The sequence below is a fragment of the Dipodomys ordii genome, unplaced genomic scaffold, assembly GCF_000151885.1.
Source record: "Dipodomys ordii isolate 6190 unplaced genomic scaffold, Dord_2.0 Scaffold19, whole genome shotgun sequence".
NCBI lineage: Eukaryota > Metazoa > Chordata > Mammalia > Rodentia > Heteromyidae > Dipodomys > Dipodomys ordii.
Window position 1 is genome coordinate 11,751,148 of NW_012267235.1, and position 16,112 is coordinate 11,767,259.

The 16,112-nt window shown below is 52.8% G+C and overlaps 2 protein-coding genes across 2 annotated transcripts in view; both read right to left on the minus strand.

Annotated features, from left to right (window-relative positions):
- Positions 1-4,634: 4,634 nt before the first annotated feature.
- Efnb3 (ephrin-B3) lies at positions 4,635-9,064 on the minus strand. The gene is made up of 5 exons (XM_013013247.1): positions 8,811-9,064; positions 6,323-6,615; positions 6,051-6,143; positions 5,839-5,943; positions 4,635-5,416 (listed from the first exon to the last, which is right to left on the minus strand). Exons 1-5 carry the CDS (start codon positions 8,930-8,932, stop codon positions 5,007-5,009), a joined length of 1,023 nt encoding a protein of 340 aa, XP_012868701.1. The 5' UTR covers positions 8,933-9,064; the 3' UTR covers positions 4,635-5,006.
- A 1,913-nt stretch (positions 9,065-10,977) lies between these two features.
- Positions 10,978-16,112, minus strand: part of Wrap53 (WD repeat containing, antisense to TP53) — a 22,148-nt gene continuing 17,013 nt past the window's right edge. Inside the window, exons 4-10 of the mRNA XM_013013481.1 lie at positions 14,266-14,354; positions 13,516-13,606; positions 13,277-13,409; positions 11,916-12,124; positions 11,622-11,725; positions 11,344-11,478; positions 10,978-11,241 (exon numbers count right to left, since the gene is read on the minus strand). Coding sequence (XP_012868935.1) covers positions 10,995-11,241; positions 11,344-11,478; positions 11,622-11,725; positions 11,916-12,124; positions 13,277-13,409; positions 13,516-13,606; positions 14,266-14,354 — 1,008 coding nt within the window. The 3' untranslated portion in view covers positions 10,978-10,994. The remainder of the gene's footprint in view (positions 11,242-11,343; positions 11,479-11,621; positions 11,726-11,915; positions 12,125-13,276; positions 13,410-13,515; positions 13,607-14,265; positions 14,355-16,112) is intronic.

Below are 16,112 nucleotides of genomic sequence, written 5' to 3' on the forward strand. Positions count from 1 at the left end.
TTCTTTGGATGGCAATCTACTCTACCACTTAGCCATGCATCTAGCCTGGCTTTTTGCTAGTTATTTTGGAAATAAAGTAGAGGATTTCTTTTTTTCATTTTATTTGTTTACAGTAGTAAACAGGCTGGGAGCGGGAACTTTGAAAGTTATAGATCAATGAGTTACAAGACAAGACACTGTTTCAAAAGGAAAACAAAATAAAAATGGGCCAGTGACTCACTCCTGTAATACTACTTACTCAGAAGGCTGAAATCTAGAGGATTTCAGTTCAAGACCAGCCTGGAAATCTAGAGGATTTCAGTTCAAGACCAGCCTGGACAAAAAAGTTCTTAAAAGGGGAGGGGGGATGCAACTGATTGGAATATATTGTAAATATGTGTGGAAATGAAACAATGAAATTGCCCTCTGTATAATTACTGTAAACAAATAAAATGAAGAAGAAAAAAATCCTCTACTTTGTTTCCAAAATAACCAGCAAAAGCCAGGCTAGTTGCATGGCTCAAGTGGTAGAGTAGATTGCCAAAGAAACTTATAAGCTCTGAGCTCAAACCCTAGTACTTGCAAACAGAACCCAAAGCCAGGTGCCAGTAGCTCACACTTGTAATCATAGCTAATTAGGAGGCTGAAATATGAGAATCCCACTTCGAAGCCAACCCACCCAGAAAAGCCCACGAGACTATTTTTTTTTTTGTTGTTGGTAATGGGGCTAGAATTATGGGCCTGGGCACTGTCCCTCAGCTCTTCAGCTCAAGGTGAGCACCCTACCACTTGAGTCACAGTGCCACTTCCTATAAGACTCTTACCTCCAATGAACTACTCAGAAAAAGCTGGAAATGGAGCTATGGCTCAAGTGGAAGAGCACTGGCCTTAAGCAAAATGAAGCTTAGGGTCAGCACCCAAGCCCTGAGTCTGATCCCTAGGACCAGTACACACATACACACATACACTCACACACACACACACACACACTCTTTCTCTCTCTCTCTCTCCTACCCTAGCCACTTCTGTGCTAGGATTCATTTTTACCACTGCAATTAATTGTGTTATGCTGTTTCCAATCAAAAATGGATTTCAGAGCTGGGTGCCAGTGGCTCACACTTGTAATCCTAGCTACTCCAGAGTCTGAGATCTGAGGATCACAGTTCAAAGCCATTCCAGGCAGGAAAGTCCTTGAAACACTTATCTCCAATAAACTACTCAGAAAAAGCCAGAGTGGCGCTGTGGCTCGCTGTGGCTCAAGTGGTAGAGCATTAACCTTGAGCACAAAGAGACTCTGGGACAGCACCCAGGACCTGAGTTCAATCCCCAGGACTGGCAAAAAAAAAAAAAAAAGACTTCAGGTGTGGGGGTGTGGCTCATTGTTAGAACAAGTGCCTGTCTGTCATATGCAAAGCTGTAATACCTAGCACTACCAAGAATTGGTGGAGGTTCATAAAAGATTTTCTTCATGAAACCAAGGTTGTTGTTTTTTTTTTTTCTTTTTAGAGACAGGGTTTTGCAATGTGGCCAAGGCTGGCCTTGAACTCAGTGTGCAGCCAGGTTAGCCTCAAACTCAAAATACCCCTAACCTCAGCTTCTCAAGCGCTAGGATTAGTTATGTCCCACCACACCTGCCAGGGACTTTGTTTTCTACATCAACTTATTCCCAGTACCTGGAACAAAGTAGACATGCTGTTGAGTGACTGAATGAGTGGACAAATGAATATTTTCCATCTATTCTTTATGTTGTATTTGTTACCCTACTGGTGTGTTTATGTTCTTAGACAAGGTATGTTGTTCTCTGTGAAAGTCGCCAGCATCTTCAAATAGCTGCAAAGACACACAAGTTGCTGCACATATGAGAAGCTGTAGCTGATGTGCTGTTAATATCAGGTGGCTGGCAGGGAGTCTGTGGATGCCAGCACTCCGAGGGGGTGTGTCCCAGGGCACTGTGCAGTATGTGCTGTTCCTCTTCCCAGCTGTGCATCTGTCCCCAGGTGTCTTCCTGTCTCTCAGCATGATAGGATGTCTTGGCTGCTTTGGGGAGGTGTTTGTCACAGACTATCCCCACTCCTCTTCCTTCTTGTCTACCCACCTGTACCTCTAGCTATAGATGTCAGGGCCACTCTCCCTCAGCTCCCTTGCCCCCTCACACATACAGCCCTGCCCCATTCTTGGACCCCTCCCTTTCTCAGTGGGCCCTGTTGCTGGGCTCGGTGTTGCCATAGTGACGGTTGCCAAGTCCCTGAGGCTGATAGCCAGCGATGGGGCTGTCGGCTCCATCCACGCGGGAGGCTGAGGGGGGCTTCCCATTGTGTGGAGAAGGGGATGTTGCCAAGACAACCAACCCCCACTAAGGGCCAGGGGCCAGCCCTTCCAGCCCCCCCTCGAGCCTCCCCACTTGGGGCAGCTCCAGTGTGGGCTTAGAAGGCAGGAGTAAATTTCAGAGGGCCCCCTGTACCTGGCCACCCAGTTTTTACCTCCTCTCCTTCAGTGCCTGTACCTCTTGAGGCAGGGGGAGGAGACAGGGGTTCCAGTGGACAGAGGAAGGGAAAGGGGACCCCTTGACCTCCAGGCAGATGGGAGACAGCAGGAGGGAACCTAAAGTTAGGGGAGGGGCAGGAAGGGCAGAGGTTGTGACCCCTGCTGACTCGCTCCAGTGATGCTCTTGACGGCTGCTTTTGTGGTTGGAGAAAGGGGTTGAGTCTAGGGAGCTGGGCACCTGGGCTTTTGGTAGGGAGAAGAGGCTGGTTTATGGGTAAAAAAAAAGGCAGCCAGGAAACAGGCACTTGACGCCTGGGCCCTTCAGTCCTTCTTAAATTCTCCTGATCTATTCAATTCCTTTTCATGTGTCCCCAGTAGCAAAACTCGAGTTAGAGGTGCCTTGAGGAAAGGTGGTAGGGAATAGAACGTTAAATATGACATGTTTTCTTCGCTTTGTTTCCTAATTTTGACTTGTTTCCCCTCCCAGGTGTTTTGGTTTCTTATTCTCCCCACACATTCTTATCTGAGTGTCCTGTCAATCCTTCTTGCCTGCATTCCTCTCCCTCCCAGGCAGGTGCTCGCCTCCCTGAGCCTCCTCTCTTACTCCATGATGCCCTCCCCATGCATTGCCCCCCTCCTCGCCATTCCAACCCACCCACTTTCCCATCCCCTTGCTTTCGTGTGATCCAACCCTCAGTGTGGAAACCACCCTAGCCACAGATTCATGCGCAGTCCTTCTCCAGCCTTCTCGTCAACCTTTTTTAGTTTTTTTTATTTCTTTTTTTTGTTCTGTTTTTGTTGTTCAAATTTCCCTTTTACAGTAAAACTATCGAGGTGACGGCCGTACCCCGCCACCTCCCTCATGGCAAGATCAACTTCCTGTTCCCCGGAAGGAGCTGGGAACTACAGCACCAGAGAGATGATTTGATCTCTGGTAGACAAAGCAACCGTCTTGGCTGGTGATTGAGGTGGCCAACTTGGTGCCCAAGGGCAGCTTTGAGCTAATAAAATTGAGCTGGGAGGAAACTGAGGCAACAGCTGATTGTGCACTAGAGAGCAGGAAGAGGTATAGGCTGGTCACTATAAAAACAGAGGCCCTTGCTAAGTACCACTGTCAGCTAGACCAGTTGGTAGGCCACCATTTTGGTCACTAAAAAGGGAGCTGTTTGAGTTTGAAGGGAGAATAGGATGAACAAGACAGCCATGTAGTCACTGGGGGAGAAGAACATGGGCTCTTGGGGGTAGTCCTGTTGATCAACGGAGATTATACTGGGGTACAGGAAGGGAAGAACAAGACAAACTGGGCCTGCCACCAAAGATGGCAGTCATCTTAGCTGTCCTAAAACCACACAGAGCACAAGGGAAGGGAGATTTCAGGGGTGGGGGGGAAGTGCCACTGAATACTAGGAAAGTTCAGTCCGCCTCTGTCCTCTCACAGTCATTAAGTTCCAGCTTCCTCCTGAAACAGGGAGTTCTGTCCCCCTTCTCCACAGGGTAAGAACCATCCACCTCCCACCCCTCCCAAATCCCCAGACTAAGCCACTTGGAGTTCCAGCCAGACACCACTTCCTGTTTCAGAAGTGCTACTTCCTGTCCTGGATGAAGGCACTTCCAGTTCCTGCTGCACTGCTTCTGCCACTCTTCCCAGGCCATTTCTGTCCAGGCCTGGTCACTTCTTGTCTGGAGCAAGTCACTTTCTGTCCCAAGTGGCCCATTCAGCATCAGGCCAAGTCCATCATGTCCCCACTGGTTCATATCTTGCTATCAGCCACTGGATAAAACAGGACACTTCTTCCCATGGTAGCTGTCATGACCCAACCACCCCAAATGGCTGGAGTAAGTACGTAGAGGCCTGGGGCAGGGCAGAGAAGGAGGCCCTGCTGCCCATACCCTGAGCTGGGGTGGAGTGCCACAGTCTTCCCTATAAGGCCCCCATTTTGGGTGGACTAAGGGGAGCAGTTGATATGAAAGGTCAGAAGGAGAGGCCAACAGCTAAGGGGGGGGGGGGGGGAATGCTTTGATGCCACACCCAGGAGATAGGAGAGGCACAGGTTAAGAAGCCAAGAGGGCAAAAGGAGATGTAAGGAGGAGGATGCTAGGGAAGAGGAACAGAACAGACCTAGAAGCAGGAGAGAGAGAAAGAGAAAGAAAGAATAAGAGATAGAGACAAGAGAAAAACTGTGAGAGGCAGAAAAGACAGAGGTGTCAACCAAAAGACAGACTGTTCCCATCCCTACTCTGGGTGGTTGAGGGCAACAAGGGGGGCTGGGCCATGGTCAAAGAGGAGGCTGAGCCTGTGCCCCCTCCCCATAGGATAGAGACAGAGGGGTGCCCACGGCCAAACAGGAGAGCAAGAGAAGGTACAGTGGAAGTCTTAAGGGAGCCTACAAGTTGAGACAAGGGCCACAGCCAGGAGGAACAAAGGAATTGATGGGGCAGAGGGGCCAGAGGAGATGCCAGAGGTGTCCTCATACCACGAATTAAACTAGAGGAACACCCCCCCAAAGAGGGCTGGATTCAGGAGAGCCAGGTGGGAAGAGCCCTCATACCTTATAGTAAATGTTCGGAGGGCTCTGGGGGGGCCCATCCTGCACTATGTACACAGGGTGCCCATAGTCACCACTCACCTTCTCATAGTGGGGGCAGAAGGGAGGATCTGCTGCCCCACTGCCCCGCAAAGCAATCCCTAGCTCCCCAGGCTCAGCCTCCCGAGCTCCCATCCCCCCACCGCCCCCCAAACCCAAAGACCCTCCCCTCCCAAAGGAGCCAGGACCAGGGTGGCGACTCTCCGAAGGCTTGGCCCGCCGTCTCCGCCAACACATGGCACCCCCAGCCCCTGCCACGCCCAGCAAGAGCAGCGCCAGCCCCCCAGCTGCCCCAGCCACTGCGGGCATGCTGGGAGGGGGCAGGGGGCCTTCAGCACCCCTGGAGGTTGCATTGCTGGTGGGGTCACCTGGCAGGGAAGGGGTGAAGGAGGAAAGAGGGGGAGGGGCTGAAGGAGCAACCTGGACATCTGGACACCCAGCCCTGTGGGGAGGGGGTCCCCACAGTCTTCCCCAGCAGTGCCCGGCCCCCTTGTGAACCTCATGTCCCCTCCCAAGCCCAGCTCAGAATCCAGGTGTCCAGCCTGCAGCTCCCTGCCACGTCCTCCCCACTTCTCTGACAGCACTGATTGAAGCACTGACTTGGCTAATTAGTTCTAATTGAGTCTTTTCCTCATTTGGCTCCCATTCCCTTCCCACCCTCCCATCCTCTCTTCTCCTCTTTCCTGTGTCACCGCCCCCAAACCAGGAGAGGGAAAGAAGGGAGCGGGTGAAGGCAGGGCAGCTGGGGTCTGAGAGCAGAGAAGGCAGGGACTGGCCCCCTGGTTCCTACCTGGCATGCTCTCCTTCCCAGGGTCCAGGCTGTGGGCTGCCCCTCGGTCTCTCTCCATGGGCACTTCAGACACAGGTTTGCGGGGGAGAGTCCCTCCTCGGGGACCTGGACCCAAGAGAGAGGGGCTAAGACAACTGCTCCTGACCATGTTGGCATTGATCATGGCCCCTGATCATGATGACACTGCCTGTGTCTTCCTCAGCCCCACTCACTTTGTCCCACTCGGAGAAGCACCTTCATGCCTCTGGTGAGGCACACACCTCCCTGCAAGCTTTCCAGGCCTTCCCGAGTCCCATCTGAAGTGGCTAGGAGAGAAGAGCAGAGGGAGAAGTGGGCATTGTGAGACCCAGCTCCTCTTCGGTCACCATACCCTAGCAAGAGCACCACTGAGAAGCAGGAGGTCTCCATGTGGACTTAATGGTCCCCATTACGCCTACCCTGCATCCCAGGGACAATGCGCCCTTTCCCCGCAGCCCGGCAATACCAATTATGTAGTAATCATGGTGCGAGCGGAACTCGTGGCCCCAGAGGTTAGGGCTGTACTCCTGGAATTTGATGGTGAAGCGGAGATCCAGGTCCGGCCGGTCACAAGTAAGAAGGAGGTTTGGGGCAGGGGGTGCCTCACAGCGTCGGCCTTGGGCACCCCCTACCAGGTACAGCTTGTAGAACTCATAACTAGGAGAGGAGTGGGGGCCAGGAGGCCGGGCCCGGGGACAAAGCAGGTCTAGCCTGTCTCCAATCTGAGGGTAGAGCACATAACCACCCTCCGCCTGGAACCTATAGGGAAATGGGCAGAGGAAACAAGGAAGAAGAGATGTCAGGGGTGTGGTACCCAGAGCTTTCCCTCCCTCGCCCACAACAATTCTCAGCTCCCGCCCAATGCCTTTGTCTGGGTAGAAAGTCAGTTCTGTGAACACAGGCGCCAAGGGCTCTGGGTGCTCACATCAGAAGCCACAGGAGGCCAGGCGCAGAGGTCTCTTGCCCCTTGGTGTGCCCAAATGCACTCTTCAGCCCGCCCTCACCACATGCACACTGCCATCTCCCGCTCCATCAACGGGCGCCGTTGTCATGGCAACAGGATGCCAGTTACCAAGGAGCTGGCCTCTCTGGAACCACATAGCCCACCCCTCCCAGGTGATTTCACTACTCCATGGCAGTCAACCATAGGGGCACAGACTCCCCTCCTCCTACCAAATCTCAGGGATTGGAGGCAAAGGAGACAAGAGGGATGGGAGAAAAGGTGTAGAGGGTGTTCAGTGTCCCAAGTTAGCCAGATGAGACAGGAGACAAATTCTGGCTTGGCAATGACCATCAATGAAGCTAATGGGGAACCAAGGTGTAAGGACCAGCTTTCCCAGGTCATTTACCTGCCAGTCCCCCCACCTTGGGGCTCAGACTTCTTGTGGAAAGTGTTCTATTGCTTTGGAGTTTAAAGTAGTTGACTTCTTCTAACCACAACTGACAAAACCAGCATTCCCTTGGCCAGTGGGCCTGAATACTCATGGAGCCAACACAGCCTCAACTTGCTAACCACTGAAATTCTCCCAGTGCATTCATAACTGAGACAGGATCCCAGGGGACTGCTGCCAGGAATCTTCCCAGACTTCCAAAGACCCTCCTCTTCCCTCCCCTTTATCTTATAAAAATGCCCCAGGATACCAACCCTATCAGAATAAGCCTATTTTATATGTGGATGGCATGCACATCAGGCCACACCTGGTCTAACTCCAGCAAGGAGTTGACAGGTGGGAGAGCATGAATAAGGAAAAGACACTGAGATTATCCCCCACAGAGATATGGGAGGGAGAAAGGGATGCGGGACAGGGATGTAAGAGAGGCTAAGAAGCAAAATGAACAATAAGCCTGGCTCTCCTATCGTGAGTGTATAATATGCCCCAACACCTTACCTCTAATCTTCGTTAACACCTGTAAGAACTAAGGATACAAATTCAGAAAGGTTAAGTGAGAATCCCTAGGCCACTCAGCTGAAAGCAACAGAACCTAGAAGTAAGACCAAGGATGGGCTAGTCTCAGAAGCCCACTCCGCTTCCATGGCCTCCACCAGCTTCCTCAGGAAGTGGGAAGAAGGGAGAAAGTTTTCAAAATGCAAGAACTCATTTTTTGCTAATGGGAACAGGAACTGCATGGAGGCCAGGGACCCAGATGACCTCTCAAAGGTCCTGTCCTACCCTGTGAGGCTTGAAGTTTCATTTGACCCCTGGCCTCTTTTCAGAGCAAAGCAAGCATGCCACAGGGCAGAGGCCCTGATGGAAGAGTATGCAGTAAAGGGGCGGGGGGGGGGAGAAGGGGGAGTCACAGAGTCCTCAGGACTCCGGAGGCAAGAGGGAAGGAGGGAGGCTTGCAGGGACTCAAGACTTCTTCCAGAAAGAAGTCTCCAAGCCAGGAAGGTAGGAATATGCTCTGGCTGCAAACTTGTTCACCAAGGATTCACCCACCCTCTCTGGTTGGAAACAAATAGTGAAGTCAAGGGAAGTTGTTCCCAGTCCCCGTCTCCCCCACCCCCAACAGAACCCCTTCCCTCCCATCTCCACCAGCAAGTCCCTCTTGGGAGAGAGGCACCCAGCCTTTCCCGTCAGCAGCACCTACTCAGCGGCTCTCTCCTGAGAACTGACATTAACCAGGCTCCCCTGAAGCCGATGACACAGGTCTCCCACAGATCCAAATAACCACTCAGCTGCCCTCCTACTGCCTGTGAACTTTCCCTATCTGCCCCTTTGGGGTCTCCAAACTCCTGACACATGGCCCATCACCACCCACCTCATGCTCTATGTGGGACCCAGGAATCTGGCTCTCAAGATCACACTGCTCTATAGGTAGCCCGGCACCCCCACGTCAAGGGCTCCAGCCCCCTCCCTGCAGGCCTCCTTCCCTGCCCAGAGAACCCAGGCCCCACATCCCAAAGCCCTCCACACCCCCTACCGCAGGGGTCTCCCCAACCCCAGGCCACTCACCTCTTATTCGCCGAGTTCCAGTAGACAGGCTCCAGGCTGAGACCCGACACCAACCCCAAAAACCCCAGCAGCAGCAGGGCCCCGACTTGCACGCCCCCCGGCCCAGAATGGGGGGCCCCCATGACCCCGCCAAGGCCTGGGGGGCGGGGCACCAACTCCCCCAAAGTCGCTCACCCCCCAGGGGTGACTCTCCTTTGGCTGCTTGGCTGTGGAGCCGGATCACCCCAGTGGGTGACTGGTGCCCCCCAACTCCCACGCGGACCCGCTTCCCGCTCTTCCCTGCGTCCGGGTTCCAGTGCGCTCAGAGCCCTTCCAGGGGGCCGTCTGCAGGCGCCCTGCGCGCCCCTGGCCCGCGCGCCAGCACCCCGGGATTTGTGTGCCAGCCTAAGTAGGGGACTGGGGGGGCCGGGGGCCGGACGGGGGCGACATGGGGCGCCGGGATCGGGCGCGAGGAAGGGGGACGCCGAGCCCGAGCCCCAGCCTCGCCGGGATTGAGGGCAGCGGGCTAAGGGAGGAAACCAGTCCCGAGCCCAGGAGGGGGGAGTTAAAGGAGAGGCGGGGAGGGGGAGTGGATGGCGGAGGGAAAAACCGGAGCTGGAGCTGCGCCGGAGCGGGCGGCAGCATCCCGGGCCCACGCCCCCCACATCTCCCTCACCTCGCGCACCTCCCGCCCGCGCGCCGCCCCGCCTCGCCGCCTGGCGCGGTCTCTCGCGCCCCCTTTGTCTCTCCGACCGTGTCTCTGGCTGAGCCAGTGCCTGTCCAACCTCTCCGACCGCCGGCCCGAGCGCCTGGAATCTTCCTCTCCCGAATCCAGACAGGCTCTCGCCCTTTCCACCCCGGGGAACCCACCACCACCCCCCTTTCGCTCCTGCAGCCTCCGCCTCCTCCGCCCCCAAACACCGCCGGCGCCCCCGGGAAGGCCAGGCACCCTGACGCAGCCCGCCACGACTACCTGTGCCCAGCGGGAGGGGCAGAGCGACCGAGCCCATTGTAGTGATGGGGAAACCGAGGTTCGGGGAGGACCCGGAGATCTGCCCAAGGTCACTCAGGGAGTCTGGCATAAAGCCACAAGCCATCCCCAGGTTGCTGAACCTCAATTCCTGGGGTCTCTGGTCCACCGTTCCTGGACGCTTTATTTGATAAGCGGGCATCACCTGAAAGGCAGACCAAGGAGTGAACTTGGGCCTTTCTTAAGTGCTTGTTGTGAGAACAGGGTACCTACAACCCTAAAGCCGCACTCTGCCGGAAGGGCTGTTTCCAATTATCCTAGGGGAAGGGAGGAGTGGCCTTTTTGGGGTCTAAGAACACAGGCTTTCAGCACCTCCCAGCAGGGGCGACATTCCTCTCCTTCCAGCTCAAACCTCCACAGGCTTTTCCCTTCCCTTTGATTGTGAGGTCCCCATCACATCTCCTGCTGACAGCAGCTCTTCAAAGTCCCCCTTCATGGTTCTTGGCAAGGTGTGTGGGGCGAGGGAAAAGCAGACAAATGGAGAAGGAAGACCAGCACCAGCTGTGGAATGAATGAGTAAGCCTCTTGCCCTGGTCCTGCATCTAACGGGAGACAGACGGCTCTAACAGGAGACAGATCACTCTATTTTTTGGCACCTTTACTCTTTCCTGTGTGTCCTTCACTGTGGCTACTGGGTTGCCTGTCTCGCGGGGGAGGGGGAGAAGGAGAGGAGGGGTTCCAGGGGAGGCAGGGGAAGAGTATCCCACACCCCTTCCCCAGAGCTAAATAATGGTCCCTCTGCTGCTGGATGATGGTAAATAATGTGGAGTAAGCGTTGTCTTGTCTGTCACAGCCTGCACAGTCTCACACTGTCACACCCAACAGTCTGACACAGAGCTCATACCACCCTTGCTCAGCCCTGCTCACCCTGACCCCTGCTGCCCACCTTGGAAGTGAGATTTCAAACAGGTTTCCCCCCCTTCAGTTTACCTAGTTGCCTAGCAACCAGCTAGTCAATGGCATGAGGCCCCACCCCCACTCACTTGACTTCACACCAATCTCGGCCACCCCATTGGTTCCTGCCTGGTCCCACCTCTCAACCCCTGGTTTCAAGAACAATATGCCAGTCCCCACCACAGCTGGACAAGGGACCCCCACTAGCCTCCTACCCTGCCCCCAACCATCATTTGCCTCCCTAAACAGACAAAAAGACTCAAGTATCACATAAAACCTTTTTATATAAGCTCATCCCCACTGCCTTCTGTCCCTCCTGGTTCCTTCTGGCCCTGGTCCTCATCAGGGCAGCTGGGATCTGGCCCTCTCCCACACCACCAGAGCTGCAGCTGACATTCAAGGTGACTATGGCGCAGGGAGAGCAGGGGAAGGTCCGGATCCTGCTCCCCTTCATCCTCACTGGCGGTAGGCTCAGGAAACACACGTTGACCGGAAGCAGTGGCCAGCAGCGGCAGGCTAGGGTGCAGGCTGGAGGGGGAGAGACAGGCCAGGTCTATCAGCCAGGATGCTTGCTTCCCAGAATGCGCATCTTCCAGCCCCCACCCCAAGCTCTAGAAGTTAACTGAGGACCTCACTCCGTTGGTACAGTCTTGCTGGGGCACAAAACTCAGCACGGGCTCTGGCTTCCCATTATCACAGGACCCACTGATGTCCCAAACGGAGACGACCCCATTGGTACCGCCGCTCACTAGGAACTGCCCGCTCCTGGGAAAGAGATAACTTGTAGCTTGACAAGCATCACCTCGAGGACAGAAATCCCTCACGTCCAGGGGCTGGGACTCTGCAGTTGTCTCTGACATCCTTGGGGGCAGCGGGGTCTTAGGCCAGAAGGGGTAACAGCCACTCACGGGTCCAGATCGAAGTAGATCCGCTGATTGGTGGTTACCTCCCTATTCAAAGACCACAGCGGGTGGCCAGGCTGCCGGAGATCCCAGCAAAGCAGCTCAGCATCCTGAAGATACAAAAACAAGGACCTGGAGCAGCTGTGTCTCCCTCCCCCCCCCCCCCCCCCCCCCCCCGCCCAATACCTCAATATCCCTACGACCCCCAAGCCTGGCATTCCCCAACATATTGCAGACTACATTCCCACTCCTGCCCTACAGTCCACCCATCTGAGTTGGGCTCTCAGCATGTATCCTCACCTTTCGGGCTCCCGAGAAGAAGCGGTTGCCATCAGGGTGAAAGCAGAGGTGAGTGATGCCCCCTTGGTGCCCTCCGAACAAGGCTAGAGGGGTGCCATCCTCCCGGGCATACAGGCCCAGAGAGCAACTGTAGGAGCCACAGGCATAAAGGGGCTGGGCTGGGCTGAAGGCTATGCAGGAGATGATGCCACTCTGGCCTTGCTTTTTTGCTAAGGAAGGAACAAGGAGCAGATGATGGCCTCTGTTATCTAACTAAAGACCTCTGTCCCCTGCCTCAGCACCAACATTCTGGGACTCAACATCCCACCCTGTTTCCACATACATGATGAGATCTTTCATGTTCCCGGACCCTTCAGAACCCCCAAAGGACCCAACTACCCAAGGTCTCCTTCGCTCTCAAATTCCAGGTTTTCCTGGTAGGGATGGAGAGCTGAAGACCTATAGAGGATGGACTCAGCTTCATCTCAAATGTTCTACAGGAGTGGCAGAGTGCAGTGATAAGAGTGCTTGCTTGCATGTTGCATGCTGGTAGCTCATAGTTGTAATCCTAGCTACTCAGGAAGCTGAGATCTGAGGATTGTGGTTTGAAGCCAACCCAGGCAGGAAAGTCTGTGAGATTTTTTTTTTGTCAGTCCTGGGGCTTGAGCTCAGGGCCTGGGCACTGTCCCTGAGCCTCTCTGTGCTCAAGGCTAGCACTCTACCACTTGAGCCACAGCTCCACTTCTGGCTTTTTCTGTTGATATGGTACTGAGGAATCCAACCAGGGCTTCATGCATGCTAGGCAAGCACTCTATCACTAAGCCACATTCCCAGCCCCAGTCTCTAAGACTTTGATCTCCAATTAACCCTCAGAAAACCGGAAGTGGCTCTGTAGCTCAAAGTGGTAGAACGTTAGCCTTGAGTGAAAGAGCTCAGGGACAGCACCCAGGCCCTGAGTTCAAGCTCCACAACCAACAACAACAACAACAAAAAAGGGTGCTTGCCTAACACAAGATCCTGGTGGGCCAGGCACCGGTGGCTCACACCTGTAATCCTAGCTACTCAGGAGACTGAGATCTGAGGATCACAGTTCAAAGCCAGACTGGGCAGGAAAGTCCATGAAACTCTTACTTCCAATGAACCACCAGAAAACTGGAAATGGTGCTATGGCTCAAGCAGTAGAGTGCTCACCTTGAGCTCAAGAGCACAGGGATAGGTGACCCTAGGAAAATGTTGTTCCTGCTTTTTCCCCCTCTACAACCAGGTATAACCTCCCAGGTCTACTGAGGATGAAGCAGAACCTCAGGGCGTCTCCTGGCTCTCGGGAGGTCCCTTGTGGCTGATATTCCAGTTCCTCCTCCCTTGGAGGCACGGATGCTTACCAAACGTGGCCCGCACCTCACAGTCTCGACCGGGCCTTGACGTGGAGAAAATCCGCACCGTTCTGTTGAAGCCACAGAAGAGGTGGGAGCCATCCGGGGAGAAGCAGAGTGAATGGGCTGCTGTCAGCTCATCCTAAGGGCAGGAAAGGGCTGGACGTGGGTCTTGCAAAGCCTCCGCTCTTCTCAAAGGAGGAGGGCAGGTCTAGGAACAGTGCCAGGCTAGATGGGAAGGTGGGTACCAGGTGGTTGTAGGCGCGAAAGGAAGCGCGGAGCTCTCCAGTGAATGCATCCCAGATATGGATTGGGTTCTCCCGACTGCTGCTGGCCACACTGAGAGAAACATGGACACTGAGGTCCTGGTGCTGTCAAAGGAAGGGGAGGAAGCCAACTGACCAGCCCTCTCAGCTCCCATCAGAAGGGCACAATGACCCCCTTTCTCCTCCCAATATCCCTGGCAGCCCAAGTCTCAAAAGAAGTCCTATCAAAATTGGGGAAAGAGGCTGGGCGCCAGTGGCCTGTAATCCTAACTACTCAGGAGGCTGAGATCTGAGGATCGTGGTTCAAAGCCAGCCCAGACAGGAAAGTTCTTTTTCTTTTTCTTTTTTTGTCAGTTATGGGGCTTGAACTCTAGGCCTGGGCGCTGTCCCTCAGCTCTTCAGCTCAAGGCTAGCACTCTACCACTTGAGCAACAGCACCACTTCTGGCTTTTTCTGTTTGTGTGGTGCTGAGGAATCGAACCCAGGGCCTCATGCACATGAGGCAAGCACTCTACCACTGAGCCACCTTCCCAGCCCCTGACAGGAAAGTTCTTATCTCCAATTAACCACCAGAATACCAGAAGTGGCACTATGGCTTAAAGTGGTAGATGCTAGCCTTAAGCAAAAGAGCTCAGAGTCAGTGTCAGGACCCAAGTTCAAGCCATGACCCACAAAAAAGGCGGGGGGGGGAGACTGGGGAAAGAGAGGGTGACAGCAAAGGACATTACTTACTAGGAGGTGTCTGGCTGGGCTGAGGACATCAGAGAATACCAGCAGTAATCATAGATAGTGTCTCCCTCCATCATTCGAAGGACAGGGGCCTAGACAGAAGTATGAGAATGTCAGTGTCACTAGCAGAGGAAAAACATCAGAGGCTCATGACCTAGATTTTTGGCAGAGGGGGAAATTGACCAGGTAGGAGAAGGCAGATAGGGTGTATATAAAGAACAGAATGATGACAATGATGATGATATTATTAATTAGTTGAGTTTCCATTGTCACCTTTCCACATATTTACAATTCTCACTCTCTTTGTCACTGAAATTCCAAGACAATTTCAGCACATTTTCACTGATCAACTTTCATAGCTGCAAATAATCTATTTCTACTTAACTCAACCTTTTTCATTCTTCTAGTTAGCCCAACCCTCCCTTATTAGCACCCACCCCCCCCAAAAAAAAAGTCTCATCTTGTATGTTTGCTCAAGGCTGGTGTTCTACCACTTGAGCTATGTTCTCAGTCTACTGGTTACTTAGAGGTGGAGTCTCTTGGACTTTTCTGCTTGAGCTAGCTTCAAACCAAGATCTTCCAGACCTCAGCTTCCTAAGTAGTTAGGATCATTATCTCAATGTTTAAACATTGACTCAGCCTCTTATGTCAGACTTAGACCACCAAAAGCTGTATATAGATTCATGAACTTTTCTTTTTATAAAAGTAACAAGGAAGAAACAAAGACTACCCCTACTTGGAGGCAAAGAACCAACCAATAATACAAATACTAAAGCTCCTAGTTTTAATATTTTGTAAATCCTTTAGAATAATTATTAGGGCTGGGGCATAGCTCAGTGGTAGAACACTTGTGCTGGGTTCAATCTCCAGCACCACAAGATAGACAATCACAAAAACTCTCTGACCTTTCCATCCATCTTTAGGAAAAATCTTTTTGCAGGGCTGGGAATGTGGCTTAGTGGTAGAGTGCTTGCCTAACATGCATGAAGCCCGGGGTTTGATTCCTCAGTACCATATAAGCAGAAAAAGCTGTAAATGGCGTTGTGGCTCAAGTGGTAGAGCGTTAGCCATGAGCAAAAAAAAGCTTAGGGACAGTGTCTAGGTCCCAAGTTCAAGCCACAGGACTGGCATAAACAAACAAACAAACAAGCAAATAAATAAATAAAACCTTTTTGCTGGGGGCCAGTGACTCTTGCCTGTAATCCTAGCTACTAAGGAGGCTGATATCTCAGCATCTCAGCCTCAGGACTAGCACACGCATATACATACAAAACCTTTCACAGCTGGGTGTGGTAGTACATGCCTATAATCCCAGCTACTCAGGAAGTGGAGGCAGGAGAACTGATTGTTCAAGTCCAACCTAGGTGAAGTTAGTAATGAGCCACTATCTTGGAAAACCAAATACATAACCACAGTACACGTATGGAAATGTCTCAATAAATTCCCCTTTTACAACAAATAAATACACGCTAGTACAGATGTGTTTTCATGTGTATACATACCAAAGGACAAAGAGTATACCTCAAGTAATACAGTACTTGTTTAGTATCTAAAGCCCGAGGTTCAATCCCAAGTACTAAAAAAGAACAAAAGAGATAAACACTATCCTGAGTTTATAATTCACATATATTTCTTTAGGAATATATTCATACAGAACAAAATAGAATATAGCCGGGTGCTGGTGGCTCACACCTGCAATCATAGCCACTCAGGAGGCTGAGGTCTGAAGGTTAAGGTTCCAAGCCAGCCTTGGCAAGAAAGTCTGTGAGTCTCTTATCTCTAATTAGCCACCCAAAAACCAGAAGTGGAGCTATGCCTCAAAATGGTAGAGCTCCGTAGCCTTGTGCAAA

What these genes read in the sequence shown, in the direction of transcription:
- Efnb3 (XM_013013247.1), bottom strand. Translation starts at nt 8,932, where the DNA reads ATGGGGGCCCCCCATTCTGGGCCGGGGGGCGTGCAAGTCGGGGCCCTG. An exon ending in TGGAACTCGGCGAATAAGAG is followed by an intron (nt 6,616 to 8,810) that starts GTGAGTGGCCTG and finishes ATTTCCCTATAG; the next exon opens with GTTCCAGGCGGAGGGTGGTT. An exon ending in GCTTCTCCGAGTGGGACAAA is followed by an intron (nt 5,944 to 6,050) that starts GTGAGTGGGGCT and finishes TCTTGGGTCCAG; the next exon opens with GTCCCCGAGGAGGGACTCTC.